Consider the following 16,103-nt stretch of genomic DNA (forward strand, 5'->3'; position numbering starts at 1 on the left):
TATCAGTTCTGTAATGCTACAAATTAGTAGGAGAAGCTGTTTTGATTTCTATGTTATTTTTGTGGTTTGGGTTTGGCTTATTAAGAATATTTTTATTGGGTAATTATTTGTGATGTTTTTTTCTTAGCTCATTGTTTCATCCTTATTAACAAAGAGTGTTTCTTGTTTCTTTAGAGAATGCAGTTGGATATTATTCTAACAAGTCTGCAGGATCACACCCATGTAGCTTCCCTGCTGGGCTATAGCTCACCATCTGACACCACAGAGACTTCCTCGCTATGTATCAGCTATGGCAATATCTCTGATCAGACCTATGCTGTCCAGAGCAGTCATCCAGATACTCATCTAGCTGAAATCTTAATGAAAACTCTTCTAAGAAATTTAGGATTTTATACAGTATGTATAGGCCTTGTATTTATTTATTTAAGTGTTCTTGGATTTTAAATACTCAGAGTTGATAGTTTTTCCCCATATCAGAAAATGTTCTTTTCAACTAAAGTAGCAGTGCTATATTTGTCCTGAAGTGAATGAAAATGTTAAATCATCATTATAATTCTAATGTTATTATAGTGGTATTTATAGCTTAACTTGTCTTTTGTTAATCTGGATGATTTCATATCAGTCTAAAATATTATATTGCTCTTGATTTGCTTCAAAATTTTTTCAGGATAGAATGTAACATATCAAGTAAGTACATTGTATGGAACCCTTTGTCAGAGAATGATAATTTCACTGAGGTAAATGCCTTATATAACTGGGCAGCAAGTATGATTTAGCCATCCTCTTATACGTAGTGTGCCAAACAGTTTATTGTTCTTAGAATGTTTTAGAGTGTAACAGCAAGTAACTGATTCACAAGTTTGTCCAACTAGCCAGTTAAATGTAGCAGTGAAAAGAAATCAGAGAGGTCTGAGGGCAGGGGTTGGTAGTTCGTTGTTCTTTTCTCTAGACCTCCATCAGTCATCTAGATTGAGCTGTCTATTTCTAAATGAAACTCAGTTTTTAAATAGATTTCAGGACAAAATCAAATTGGTAGCTACATCCTGCTCTTATTTTTTGCCATCCTAGATAAGGCTAGGAAGGATTCTAATCCGAAACAGTTTATGTATCAGACCACAATAAATTCTCCAGGGTTTTTACTTATTTTAACATACTGCGATTTAGTGGCCAGGACTGGGAGTGAGTTCTTTCATCCACTTATCTTTGGTGAGCTAACAAAAAAGATTTCTGCCTCTGAAAATGCTCTTTCTCAAATAGAAATGCTTGTTTGACAGCTGTCACAATTACCGTGGCATTCTAAACGATTGTAATTTCAAGTTTGTTTATCCCATGATCCAATTGATATGTGATGTCTTCAATAATTACAGATGCACATGATAAAGGTAAAAAAGGCATCTCTTTAAGATGACAGTCAACTATTACAGCATTCAAAGACAGACTTAATTGTTCTTTTTCCTCCCCTCCCCCCCTTCCCTTTGCCTTAATAGGACCAAGCCTTTGGAGAACTGGAAAAAAACAGTGATAAATTTTTACTGGGTACATCATCATCAGAAAATAGCCAGCCTGCTCATCTTCATGAGCTTTTATGTTCTCTGCAGAAACAGTTGCTGGCTTATTGCCACATCAACAGTGTTAGTGAGGTGTGTGTCCTTATTTTTCTCATTTGGGGGGGAAAAAATTAATTCAATATGCATGAGCACTGGAAGGTTGTAGGATTCCTGTTGAAAGTCTCCTGAATATTTGAAAACTAACCTGATTTAAATAATGAACTCCTGAAATAACTTTACAGCTTGTGCTTGTTTTCTCCTAGAACTCCAGCAGTGTGGCACTGCTTCACAAACACCTTCAACTTTTATTGCCTCATGCCACAGATATCTATTCCCGTTCTGCAGCACTGCTTAAGGAAAGCTCATGGAATGGTAGTGTTGGGGAAAAACTGAGAGGTAAATGCTGATGGAAAAAATGAGTAATAGTGTCTCTGTAAGCTTAGCGTAGTTCTTGTTTGTTTAGACTTAAATAATAAAATGCATTATTTTCCCTATATCTGCATAAAATAGACATCCCAAGTCTTGCCCAAAGGAGATTAATGTCTACCTAAGGACAGCATCTGGTCCATGTTTTCCATAGAACATTTTGCATGCAGGAGAAATACGGAATAGAGAAGATTCTGTTTCTGTAAATTTGTGTTTCAGTTTTGTTAGTTCTGATTTCTCATAAAAAAAATAAAAGTAGCTTTATTTTGAGGTTACTGAAAAGCATAGGATTAAAATATGGAATGGATTAGTAATTATTAAACAGCCCAACTAATATCTACAGTTGAGGCATTTTGAGACAGGTATTTTAATGTAGTTCTTTCTGACTTGTTAATTTGTGCTTGGAATAGAATATATAACTATAGCTGTATGTGCTTAGAATAGAATTGTGTAACTATAGCTGTAACTCAAAATACCTTTTTTTCTTTATAGGTGTAATTTATGTGTCAGCTGCTGGTAGTATGCTCTCTCAGATCGTCAACTCATTATTGCTGCTGCCAGTATCAGTAGCTCGGCCTTTGTTGAGTTACCTTCTGGATCTGCTGCCACCTTTAGATCGTCTTAATAGACTGTTACCTGCTGCAGCTCTTCTAGAAGATCAAGAATTACAGTGGCCACTTCATGGTAAGTACACACTTTTTGAAAGAATGTCACCTTTTTGTACTGCAAGTTTAACTTTACCTTGTAATTGTTGTTTGTTTTATAAGCTAAGTGTCTTGCTACATCTTTGAAAATTCTTAAATGTATTAACATAATACTCCCATTTTCAAAAAGGGTAAGAAGGATGACCCAGGAAACTATAGGCCAGTCAGTCTCACCTTGGTGCCTGGTAAGATCATGGAGCAGATTCTCCTGGAGGCACTACTGAGACAGAAGAATAGTGAAGAGGTGATTTGGTACAGTCAGCATGGGTTTACCAAGGGCAAATCCTGCCTGACAAACCTGGTGGCCTTCTATGAACAGGTCACAACATTAATAGATGGGGGGGCGAGCAACTGATGTCATTTACCTGGACCTGAGCAAAGCCTTCGACTCTGTCCTGCACCACATCCTGGTCTCCAAACTGGTGAAACATGGATTTGATGGGTGGACCAGTAGATGGATAAAGAACTGGCTTGATGGCCGCATCCAAAGAGTGGCTGTCAATGGGTCCATGTCCCAGTGGAGGCCAGGGACAAGTGGAGTCCCTCAGGACTCAGACCTGGAACCAGTCTTGTTCAACATCTTTGTCGGTGACATGGACAGTGGCATTGAGTGCACCCTCAGCAAGTTTGCTGATGACACCAAGCTGTGTGGTGCAGCAGACAGGCTGGAGGGAAAGGATCCATCCAGAGGGACCTGGACAGACTGGAGAGGTGGGCACAAGCCAGCCTCATGAGGTTCAACAAGACCAAGCACAGGGTCCTGCATCTGGGTCAAGGCAATCCTAAGCACAAATACAGGCTGGGCAGGGACTGGCTGGAAAGCAGCCCTGAGGAGAGGGACTTGGGGGTGCTGGTGGACAGGAAGCTCAACATGAGCTGTCAATGTGCACTTGCAGCCCAGAAAGCCAACCATATCCTGGGCTGCATCAGGAGAAGTGTAGCCAGCAGGTCAAGGGAGGTGATTCTCCCCCTCTACTCAGCTCTGGTGAGACCCCACCTGGAGTACTCCGTCCAGTTCTGGAGCCTCTATTACAAGAGGGATATGGACATGCTGGAACATGTCCAGAGAACGGCCACCAGGATGATCAGAGGGCTGGAGCACCTCTCCTGTGAGGACAGACTGAAAGAGTTGGGGCTGTTCAGTCTGGAGAAGAGAAGGCTCTGAGGTGACCTTCTTGTGGCCTTCCAGTATCTGAAGGGGGCCTACAAGAAAGCTGGGGAGGGACTTTTTAGGCTATCAGGTAGTGATAGGACTAGGGGGAATGGAATGAAGCTGGAAGTGGAGAGATTCAGGCTGGATGTGAGGAAGAAGTTCTTCAGCATGAGAGTGGTGAGAGCCTGGAATGGGTTGTCCAGGGAGGTGGTTGAGGCCCCATCCCTGTGGGTGTTTAAGGCCAGGCTGGATGAGGCTCTGGCCAGCCTGATGTAGTGTGAGGTGTCACTGCCCAGGGGCAGGGGGGTTGGAACTGGATGATCCTTGTGGTCCCTTCCAACCCTGACTGATTCTATGATTCTATGATAATAGGTGCAATGTTAAGTGATGTTTGTCCTAACTGCTCTTTCTTCAGTTTGCAGGTTGTTGACTGAGGGGCAAATCTGCTATTAACTGGGAAATGCTAACAAGATCTGCTGTTAATTTTACCAGTTTTGGAATATTTTTTTTAAATCTTGGCAACAGTGACTAATCCAATAATTCATTGCTAGGTGGTCCTGAATTAATTGATCCTGCTGGTGTGCCCTTACCACAACCTGCCCAGTCTTGGGTATGGCTTGTTGATCTGGAGAGAACTGTAGCTTTGCTTATTGGGCGATGTCTTGGTGGCATGCTTCAAGGACCTCCAGTGTCCCCTGAGGAACAAGATACAGCCTATTGGTTGAAAACTCCTCTCTTCAGTGATGGAGTGGAAATGGATATTCCACATTTAGGCAAGTGTTTAATAGTTATTGTAAATATTTGTGTCAGTCTTCAAATTTCTGGGGTTTGTCTTTCAGCAATCTTGTCTATTTATGCAGTATTACAAAAAATTAGTAACAGATATCTAAGTATAGGCTGTAGTTTATGAAGGTCTTGGATATGCATGTAGTCCTCAAAATTGGCAGAGTTTATTTTCTTGGTTATTTCCTTTTTGTTAGACAAATGCATGAGCTCCCTATTAGAAGTGGCCCTATCTGGAAATGAGGAACAGAAGCCATTTGATTATAAGCTGAGACCTGAGATTACAGTCTATGTTGACTTGGCCTTGGGCTGTACAAAAGAGCCAGCAAGGAGCCTCTGGATCAGTATGCAAGACTATGCTCTTAGTAAAGGTAAGATGTGGAAAAGACGTGCGTCCACGTGTTTAAAAGCATATTGTATGCATCAGCTACATGCCTAGCAGAATCCTGGCTTTTTTTTGGCAATAACTTTTAGTTCTGTGACATGATAAACTTTTAATCTATTGTCAAGATGTTTCCAGTGATTGGCAGACATAGTTCAATGTTACCTTTCCCTCCAAACTACACAAAAAGAGACTCATTTGCTTACTCAGTTGTTGGGGTTTCTGTTTTCTTAGTAGAGTAGGGTGAAATTTGGAATTACAAAGAAAAAATTCATGGGTAGGAAATGGGGGAAGGCGAAGTGACTTGCAAAATATGTTAGGAATGGAAAAAAGGGGTAAGTCACCTTTTGTTTGTCAAGTCTGAGAGGTTGGCCTTCTAATATTAATGGTTCTTCATGTTTACTGCCTAGAATCTGGGTTCCTGCACAAGCTTCCCACGTTTCCTTTTAGTGAGATCCATTAAGCATTTTACTGTAACTCTTTGCTGGATCCATGGGTAATTTTCTGTGCCTCTGGCCAGATGAAGAAGACAGCTAATGGTATTGTGTGCCTGTGGAGAGCAACACAGTTGCAAAATTCTCCAGTTTAGAGAGCAGAATGTCGCAAATACGGTGTGTTTCTAAAGACGTACCCCTGCAAGGCAGTCTCTTGATAGAAAGACCAGTTCCAGATCAATGTCCTTGCTTCAAAGAGAGGTCACACCTGAGTTCAACTATTTGAGTCTCTGGTGAAAGCTTGTGTGCAGACCCTTGGCTGACTCTTAGGCTTAAGTACTTTGAACAGATCAAGGCGTATTTGTCTGAAACAGTATATTTATGAGTTACTGTTGTTAAATTTATTTCTTAAGCGTTAAAACTACTTCTGAATGGAAAGATGTATATGGGTGAAGATTTTTTTAGTGACATCGTTGCAAATATATTTGTTTGTTGGAAACAGTAGCAAGTTTTACTGAATCTTTTCTGTTTTCAGATTGGGATACTGCAACTTTAAGTAACGAATCACTCCTAGACACTGCGTCCAGATTTGTTCTTGCAGCTCTTCTGAAGCATACAAGTTTACTGAGTCAAGCTTGTGGTGAGAGCAGGTGAGTAATACAAAGCTCTTTTTAAGAACTGAACTTCAGTTTTTAAAAGAACTGAACTTCAGTTTTTAAAAGAAAGTCTGTATGATGGTGTTTTGTTTTTTATTTAACTTATTTTTAAAAATTTATTTTCTGGTTTGGGTCCCTTTCTCACAGGTACCAGCCTGGTAAAGCCTTGGCAGAGGTGTATCGTTGTGTATATAAAGTTCGGAGTCGCTTGCTTGCCTGCAAGAACATGGAACTTATTCAGACTAGATCATCCTCCAGAGACAGATGGGTAAGACAGTAAATCTCTTTTCAGTTCTTCAAGCTTTAGTGCTCATTAAGGAAATACTACAGAATGTTAGTTATTAAAGGAAAATCACAATTTTCAGCTTCTTGAATATAAACATCTGTCGTTTATTTCACACAATAGCAAAAGTATCCTTTCGGGTAGGAAAAAAAAGCTTTCAAATACCTATCTCCTTTTATGCTCAGCTTTTGTTCTGGTGAGAATGAATTTCACTGTATATAATTTTTCTTTTTTCAAGATGTTAGATAACCAAGAATTGGCTGATGTTGATACTCAAGAACATTCTTTTACTCGTACAATTGATGAAGAAGCAGAAATGGAGGAGCAGGCAGAACGTGACAGAGAAGAAGGACACCCAGAACAAGAAGATGAAGAGGAGGAAAGAGAGCATGAAGTTATGACAGCTGGTAGTAAGTACTAGTTATGTGTGTCAGTAATGTAATGCACTTGGGAAAAACAATATATTTTTCTTTCCAAGGTAAAGAGGAGAAATAGTTTAAAAGATTATGAATGGTTTGTCTCTGTAAAAATTGTGAGGCGTTTATTTTTATAAAATGATGTAGTGCTTTTATTTGGTCAGAAAAGTATTCTGATGCAAGGGAATGTGAATACTAGGCAAGGTAGAGGCCTTTATGAGCAATTCTCAGGGCATCTGACATATACCCATGCCTCTCATATGCACTGTCTACAAAACTTATAGGTTTCATGTTCATTTTCTCTGAACTTCTGTTCAACAGATGTCTGAGTTTTCATCAGCAGTTACATAGAGAATTTTTGCTTTGTTTCGTATGCATTAATCTTCTGTGTAATAAGCTTTGAAGGGTAATGCTACTCAATTTTGGAAACAAAAGTGCTGTTGATAACAGTGGTCTGAGTGAGGTTTTATCTATAAATATTTCTTCTTGAATCCATTAAAAACTTTGATATTTTAGTCAGCTTCGTATTTGTACCACTATTTGCGATACTTACGGGTTTTCTAAAAAGGTTATTCAATTCTTCAGAAGCTAGTTTGAAAAAAAGTAGACTTCACAAACTCATTCTACTGATGGGCTTGTAATCAGGCTCAGTGGGATAGTTAATAGTTAATTTTTCCTATTCCAGGCAAGAAACATACAGTTGCACTCAATTGTTTTTTCTTGTTACCCTAGTGTTGTTAAAGTCAGAAATCATGTTAGCTTTTGAAAATTTCTTTGGAATCTACATTGCTTACAAAAGAAAATTGTCTGACTTGAAATATTTTCCATAGTTAGATAATTTATTTTTTCTTTTCCAAATATTGTTCCTCAGGATACTGTAAGAATGTTTTAACTTTTTCCAGCCTCTGCTGTCACCACCTATTTGCTGACAGTGTTTACCAATCAGAACTCACATCTTACAGGCGAAATTGCATGTTACACCTTTAGTTTCTATACACCATGTCATTGTATCCACAATGCAGTAGGCTTTCCTGACAGGCTGCTATGGAGTTCAAGTGCTTATTCATGAGGTGATTTATGGGTCTGAAAATTCTAGAAGTGTTACTTTTTTCAGTAGCTGCGATGTGCTTTTCCTGCTTACCCTGGGCAAATGCATAGTGTTCTCATGTGCTACCTGGATGGGTTTTCTGGGGGAAATAAAGGAAGCGTATCCAGGCAGACTGTAGTGTTACTTGCACAAATAAGCAGGAAGATGATGACTTTTACTGGAGGTCCTAACAGAGGCTGATCTTGACATGCAAAGTTCACTTTGTGTTCTTGATGCCTTGCTGCTTTCATTAACATTACTGAAGGAAGTGTTTGAATTTACCTTTGCCTTTCCGAAGGGGAACTGAACTTTAAAATCAAAATTATTCACTTAAGAGAGCTTTAAAAGGTCTGTGTACACAAAGATGAATTGGTATCTCACCCAGCTTGTTTAAAAGAATCTAGCACCTACAACAGCAGAATTGAAGTGAAGGCTAAGAACTTTGATCTTCACTGTATTGACTAAAGCTAATAAACTCTTGAAACCGTTTCAGTACTGAATTACATATATATGCTGGTGTCTGGAATACAGATTTACTGAAGCATTGCTCTTTCTACTGAAAGACAAACACGAAGTGATCTCTTTCTCTTTGATGCTACCTAACCAGGAGTTGGGTTGCAGTAAGACATTGAAAGAGCGTGTAGCGTTCCATTAAATTGCATTGTCCTTTTAGTTTTAAACTTAGCATTTTGTAAATGCTTCATTTAACCTCTCTGCATGACTTCTTTTATAGAGTTAAATCATTAATGTGTTTTTTTTACTGTTGAAAAAATATTTTTGGTCCTTTGTAGTGGGGCAGTTTTTGGCCCAAGATGCAGATTAATATTTTGTTCTGTGTAGCTTTGTCTGAAAGTTAAAACCTTCTTTTTGTGTTGCATGTTACAGAAATCTTTCAATGTTTCCTATCAGCCCGTGAAGTAGCTCGCAGTCGGGATCGAGATAGGATGAACACTGGTACAGGGACTAGGCTTGATGATCCACCTCCTCAGTCTCAGCAGGAACGAAGGATCAGCACTGATCTAACAGAAGGTCAAGATGTGTATACTGCAGCATGCAATTCTGTGATCCACAGATGTGCCTTGTTGATCTTAGGAGTGAGCCCTGTTATTGAGGAGCTTCAGAAACGAAGGGAGGAGGGACAGTTACAGCAGCCTCCCTCTACCACTCCTGAGGGAATTGGACTCATGACAAGGTTTGTTGGCTGCTGTTTCCTTTATAATTGATTAAATAATCTCAGTTTGCAGCTGATGATTCTAGGAAAATTTATTTAAAGAGAATTTTTGCCTGAGGCCATGTTATTTCTTGCTAAGTTTTATTCTATGTAGACCATATTTACTTTTCAAAGTTGGGTTTAGTAATAAACAGTAATGAAGTCTAGATCATCAGCTGTACAGATTATCTGAGGTAATTGGAAAAAGTCTTTACTTTTCTTATAATTCATTTGTGTGGATTTTTTAATTACCGTATTTGTATTTTCTTGAGCTTCACCAATGTCCTACATATTAGTGTCAAAAAAAATCTGTAGGTTTTGTTTAAAGTGAACATTTCAAAGCGTATTATGAAAAATGTCGTTCATGACTTTTGTTATAAATATGCCCAACATATTGGCATGTGTGAGACACTGCTCCTAAGCAGAATTACAAAATAAAGCCAGATGGCTCATCAGATTGGAGAAATACATAATTTAAATTGTAGCACGACATACTGTATTTGAATTTTCATAACATGAGATATTCTTGCTAATGCTTTTGTTCTAAACTTGACCTAGTTAAACTTGTATTGTAGAAATCTCTGTGTGTATTAGAATATAACACAGAAATTATGTAGCTGGTACTACTAGCTAACTCTTGAGTCTACTTAAGCTTCTAGTGTACAGAAACACTGCTCTGCTACTTTACTGAAGATATTGTTGGGGAGTTCAGAGGGAGATTATATATATATGTTTTGCCTCCTTTTGGAAATCTAGTCCCTAAAGTATGAGTTGCTGCCTCTGTCATTGTCAAAGCGGCTTTTGTCAAAGTGGCTTTCATCTCCAACATATCAAGTTGAGGATTCATTTGATGGGTGTTTTTTTTAAGAAGTTCAGTGCTTTTTCACCTTCTTTCTGTTTATCTTGTCTTGTCCTTTCAACTCAGAAGAGTTTCTGTATTCTGTATGGAATACTTACCGAGGCACTTGAATGGCAGTTATTTGAGGTTGCCATTTGTTCAGATGGCCAATAAGAGCGTTAAGAAGTAACAGATTACTAATATCCTTTATAAACGTAATGATTGAAGCCATCAGACCACTTTTTTCCTCTCTGGTGTGGTCTTGTGATGTTCATTCTTATTTTTGCCTAATAGCAGTATTTTCTTTCTCTGTGTGGCCCTGAAGCAGGAGTGAAAGTCTTACTGCAGAAAGTCGTTCAATCCATGCAAACTCAAACTACAGACTGATTAAGTCAAGAAGTGAATCTGATTTATCTCAGCCAGAGTCAGATGAGGAAGGTTATTCACTTGTAAGTAAAGTACCATTATATATTTAGAGATTGTCAATATAATACTCATATGGGAAGTACATCTTAAAACTTCTGTTTAGTACTGTGTTTCACTACTTTAGCTTCTAATAACTACCATTGTTAAAAAGTAGTACAATTAAAAAAAAAAAGAAATTGTTATAGCTCTGATAACGTAGTTACTTTTATGGGTGAAGAGTGCATTTTACATAAATGTATTTCAGTTGTTCACCCAAAGAATGAAGCTTTTCTTGATCTTTTAATGTAGAGTGGGAGACGAAATGTTGATTTGGATTTGGCATCATCGCACAGAAAGAGGGGTAAGTTTTACTGTTTACCTAGTGAATATTGACCTGATAAATATGCTGATATTTCTTAAGTGAAAATGTGTTTACGATTAAATGCACTATATAATGGCAATCGGGATGCTAACACTGAGCATTTAAAATAACGTTTGTTGTACAGAGTTCTGTTGCTTTGTGGCTAGTTATAGTACTCATTAGTTTATAGCTATTTATTCTAGTTTCTAGAATTGCAGTGCTTTTTTGAGGGAAGTGAGGATTTCTGTGGGATAGAGTGAATTGAGAATTTTCATTCTATTTTCACTTGTGACTTCAAGAAGAAAAATTGGTGGAGAACTTTTAAGGAATCAAGCAACTGCTTCTTCCATTGCTTGAATATAGATCAGATTTTTTGCCTTTGTACTGCTTGTTGTTGCTGCTTGTTTGTGGGCAAGCACCCAAGGTGATGGAGGAAGAAAAGGATGTTTGTTCGCATAGATACTAAAAGGTCCCACTTCAGTCAGGATAATGTAGAGAGACGAAAGCCAGGGCAGCTGCCCCTGATCTGGCTTAAGGGGTATATCCCATGTCATGAACATCACACTCATCGTAAAGGGGAAGGTCTATGGAGAATGAGGGCTCCTTGTCTTCCTTCTCTTCCTGCTTGTTTTTCATCCCTGGAGAGACCCCTTTTATCATCACCACTGTACATTCACTGTGCTGACTATAGTTTTGTATAATATATATTGGCATTAGTGATAATACCAATTTTGCTATTTCATTACATCTGTTCTCATTTCAACTTCTGGATCTCCTCAGCTTTTCCTGCTCCCCCTTCTCTGCTCGGGAGGGGTCATTGAGTGATAGAGAATGGTTATAGTTAGCCCTGGATACGGACTAAACAGAGACAGTGAGAAACAAGCAGTGTATTTTTTTTATTAGGGCTTTTTTGGACATGTTCTTTTGTGTTTGTACCTTGTGCTCCTGCAATTTCCACATATGATCTGCTTTTGAGTGAAAAATGTGGAAGGTTTTATGTCCCTTTGAACTGAGGGAGGAAAGGAAGGAAATGTTTATGCTGTATAGATGCTAGAGAAGATGTCTGTTTTAGTGTAGAGCAGAGTTGTGCTCTACACTGGAAGTATACATAGGAATCACTTCTGGAATTGCATCTGATGTACAGTAAAGCCTCCTGTTTTTTCTTGTCTCTTTACAAAACAGCAGAAACCATTGTTCCTTTAAGGGACTTACAGCTGTACTCAGATTTTTGTTAGATTGAACGTAGAATTGGCAGTGGGAAAGAACAAGTGGAGTAGAATCATAGGAACCGCTTCTGGTTTCTTTCAATTGAAGTATATTATTCAAAAGACGCAATCATGTTTCCTCTTACATGCAGTTTTTGGAATAATATCTTACTGCAGTTTGCAACAATTCCTTAAAAATATTTGCTCTCTTAAGTGTGTCTCCATAAGCTACAAAATAATGTACTATGTATAGATTATCAGTGAGCGGTTCTTTAACAGGCAAGAAAGTAATTCCCTCTGGAGTGGATGGCGTATTTTAGAATTTCTGTTTATTACATTACTCAAAATTCAGATCACATTTCTGGAGTAATTGAATCTCATTATTGGTTATAGTCCAATTTTTATGGTATGAAAGTTGTTCTTACTGTGGCGGGTTGAAATTCCCCTCCCAACATTAACTTCACCAGACTAGCTCAGTTTGGAAGCAAATGGTGCTATATTTACAAGCAAAACTGCAGTCTGCAATGGAATGCAATGAATATAAACAAATATACAGTATTTACAATATTTACTGATATTTACAATTAACAAAAACAGCACACAACCTTCTTGGCCAAAGCCAGGAAAGCTGGCTTTCTGCCTCCCTCCCTTGCCCCTTGTTGAAAGGGAAGAAAGAGAGAGAAGAAGCAGAGACGTCGTTAGAACTTAGCCAAGGTCAGTACGCAGGTGGTTATATCCCCAGTGAAGGAAGCAAGAAGTGCTGAAACACCCTGCTGGACTGCCACAACAGAACCAAATACTGTTTTGAAAACTAAATCTTAAGGGAGCTATCCTTACAATGGAATTGTTTAGAATAATCATTATTTTCCTTTTTACACCCAATAGTGATTTATTTACATTCTTACTACTTTCTGCTCAAGATCTGTGAAAAATTTTAAAGGCATAGCCCTAAAACCAGTTGCAATATAGAAAACAAGCATTTGAAAGACTACTAATAGTTCAAGTTCCTGTGATCTTGGAGTTGAATATGGAAGGAAAACATTCTTTTTTTCTTCAATTAACATCTTAGTCCAATCTTTAATGTCCTTCTAGTCAGAAATATGACTGTGGGGTTCTTACTTCATCCTGAGGATCCTTTCCTTGCTATTGTTTAGTTATTTCTGCATTAGTAAGCTTTTCATTCCATTCCTGCAGAAAAGGTCTTTTTCAATACTTTTGCAATAAAGAATGATGAGCATGCTATTATTTTTCCCCTCATGTCTAAGACATTTGGATTTTTTTTGTTGTTGCCTAATTGTTTTCAATTTAGTCACACCTATTTTGTGCAGTGTACAGTGCATGTAGGATATTGCATACTGCATTAGGGGAGCAGTGCAATCATAAACATAGCTGCAGAGCGATAATTGAGAGTTCTCCAGTCCTGGGGTTTCTTACTTCACAGAAGTCTTAATTCATTGAATTTCAGTGTGCTTGTGTGTACTGTAGTTCTTTACTAACACAATCGAGCAACTCTGGAAAAGGCAGCAACTTACATGAAATCCAAATTAAATTGAAGTTTGTATATCTGTAATAATAGAGTTCTGCGTTAAGAAACTGAACTATGGTGTTTGAGTAAGGGATATAAGCATGTCTTGCTGTATGTGTATATCTGTGTTGAAGGGTTGTTGTGGTTTTGTTTGTTTGTTTGTTTGTTTTTGAAAAGAAGGTAGAGAACTTAAAAGTCTGTTCCCTAGGCTATAGTAAATCAAACCAAGAGTAAATATTTTTTCCCCAAATGTTGCAGCTTCATATATTGTTGTGTTGATTGAGATGAGATGAAGGTGATCATTTAAGTCAGAACAGTATCAGGAAGAGATGTTGTGAATGTTACCTTCTGTGTCAAATGTCTGCTTTTTCTTCTGATTCTTGTGTGGTGTAGTGTATTTTCTCCTTTTTGGCCAGTTGAGCCCCAGAAAAAAGAAGAGCTTCAAGCAAGTAACTGATGGCATGTTTATTTTTTTGTCTCTATAGCTTCCCTACCTATTTTATGTTTTATGAATTGTTATTGCAGCTGTGCCACATTCATTTAGAAAACTCATTAGAAGCTGGCTTATAAGGACAATTTTTTTTTCTACTGTAAGCTTAAAGCTTATTCTTACATGCAAAAATTCATGTGATTGTAGAAGCTTATAGAAGTGCTAAGATGCAATCAATTCTGTGTAATTAAGATTACAGAGAATCAAGCTAAGTGCTAATGTACAATCATACTTTTGATTCTTTTTCTGATATTTAACATTTTCAAGGGAAAAATATTACTTTGTTTTAGATTCATGTGCCTTAATTCTTACATGTGTTTAATTCTGAAATGTAATACTTTGGTTTCTGACGACATAGTTTTTAAACTGTACTTTGTTACAGCTTTTTGTTTTACGTTTAATCTCTCATAATTCTTGGACCTCGTAGTTTTAAATTGTCGTTACATTTAAACATTCTTGCATTTAATACTAAAATAATTAGCTTTTTCAAAATACCAAATAGTTTAGGTTTTTATTGAAGTACAATATTGGGGTTTTTTTCTTAAGTTTTCTTACCTACCAAAACTAAATTTTCTTCTGATGTTCTGTTAAAGAACCTAACAGATCATTAAAAGATCTCCTTTATCTTATGATTTAAGACACTGAAATTGCTTTTTGTTTCTTTACTAATCCTTCGATGCTGTGCTGTACCATATAGTAGCACAGTGTAGGACAAGTACAGGCTAGGAAGCTAATGTCTCTTTGGGATGCTTTAAGCTCTCCTGCTGCTGAAAAGCTGTAGGGCTTATGAAGGCTTTGGAAAGAGTTGTTATGCAGGCAACCTTTCGTGTACTTGGTAATGATTTAGATCTGCTTCCTGTGGGTAATCTGAGACTTCATTTATCCTCTCCCTTGGGCTCTCCTCACCTTCCTAGATGAAAAAATATTTAAGCAGCCTTTTATTTTACTCTGTCCTATTTCTCTTACGTTTGTTATCTGCCACTTCAGCATATAACTTAGTTTTTAATAGAGGACTTTAAACCAAGAACTATAAGAATTAAGATAAGGTGGTATCTGTCTTTATTTTAAATATTGTCAAATAGACTAACGAAATATCTTCAAGTTCTTTTGTAGTAAGCGTGACAAAATAGTTTGTTCTCTTAACTGGGTAATATTGCAGTTAAATCATCAGAAACTAGAAAATAGGATTGCACTTTGAAAAGTAAATTTAATCTCTGCATTATCCAAAATAAATTTGTGTGCTTGTCATTTTGTCAGATATTTAATGTAATCTAAGGATTGTGATGTTTTGTTCTGAAGACTGCAAGAGTGAGGAATACAATATAAATGCACTTGAACACTATTTACAGAAAAAGAAGTGGGCAGGTGTTCATAATTCATTGCCCTGGCAATTAAATTTTTTGGCAACTAAGTGATTAGCTACCTAAGTTACAGAGGATAAGCAAAATTTCACAGTATTTTGAATTTTTAAGTTGTGTGAAAGTGCTAATTGTGACCTGCAGGTGCAGATTAGTTGGCAGGATAATAGCATTTTGCCTTGAAGTCAGGGAAAGCTTGGTGTTAGAATCGTTGCTAGGAGAGTTGTCTGAAGTACAAAACCTAATGTCTGTCTTTCCTTGTTCCTTTGAGCAGCCCCTTACAGAGCTGCTGGAGGAAGGCAGTGTTTTAAAGAAGTTCCTGAAACTAGCATACAGCTTCTTTTCATTGCAACTCAACCTCACTGATAAAAGAAAGCTTTCAACAGATGAGTTCGTATGAACTGTTGTGACATTGTCCTGAAGATGGCTAAATTTACTTAAGTTCGAGACCAGTACCCTGCAGATAGATGTTAAAAACTGAAGTGTTAATATATGTATGGGCATTAGGAATGGGTTATGATTCTCAAAATGATACGTGTAACTTATCATGCACGAGAGATTATTAGTTAAAAAATCTTTGTAGATTAAGATAATTCAAACTAAAATATTGAGGTGAATGTAAACTTTAATTAGGTTTCCACAGAGGTCTACAGACATGTAAAGTTCCCTGCAGAGCTTCAGGTTGGCTAACTGCATTTACAGAAATAATAAAATAATGTCTTCTGTGTTGATAAGTATATTTAATTGACACAGATCAGTTAACTGCTGATGAAGGTATGACTTTAGAGATATGCCACTCATTTGCGCCAGGGATGAAGCTGTAGGAAAACTTTTTTGGAA

General features: G+C 37.5%; 1 protein-coding gene across 1 annotated transcript in view; it reads left to right on the forward strand.

Annotated features, from left to right (window-relative positions):
- Positions 1–16,103, forward strand: part of HERC1 (HECT and RLD domain containing E3 ubiquitin protein ligase family member 1) — a 75,620-nt gene that overhangs the window by 13,621 nt on the left and 45,896 nt on the right. Inside the window, exons 13-24 of the mRNA XM_054387952.1 lie at positions 175–396; positions 1,488–1,640; positions 1,811–1,943; positions 2,466–2,657; positions 4,382–4,603; positions 4,811–4,984; positions 5,965–6,079; positions 6,233–6,353; positions 6,607–6,778; positions 8,757–9,063; positions 10,248–10,368; positions 10,634–10,685. Coding sequence (XP_054243927.1) covers positions 175–396; positions 1,488–1,640; positions 1,811–1,943; positions 2,466–2,657; positions 4,382–4,603; positions 4,811–4,984; positions 5,965–6,079; positions 6,233–6,353; positions 6,607–6,778; positions 8,757–9,063; positions 10,248–10,368; positions 10,634–10,685 — 1,984 coding nt within the window. The remainder of the gene's footprint in view (positions 1–174; positions 397–1,487; positions 1,641–1,810; positions 1,944–2,465; positions 2,658–4,381; positions 4,604–4,810; positions 4,985–5,964; positions 6,080–6,232; positions 6,354–6,606; positions 6,779–8,756; positions 9,064–10,247; positions 10,369–10,633; positions 10,686–16,103) is intronic.

The sequence above is a fragment of the Indicator indicator genome, chromosome 16, assembly GCF_027791375.1.
Source record: "Indicator indicator isolate 239-I01 chromosome 16, UM_Iind_1.1, whole genome shotgun sequence".
Lineage (NCBI taxonomy): Eukaryota > Metazoa > Chordata > Aves > Piciformes > Indicatoridae > Indicator > Indicator indicator.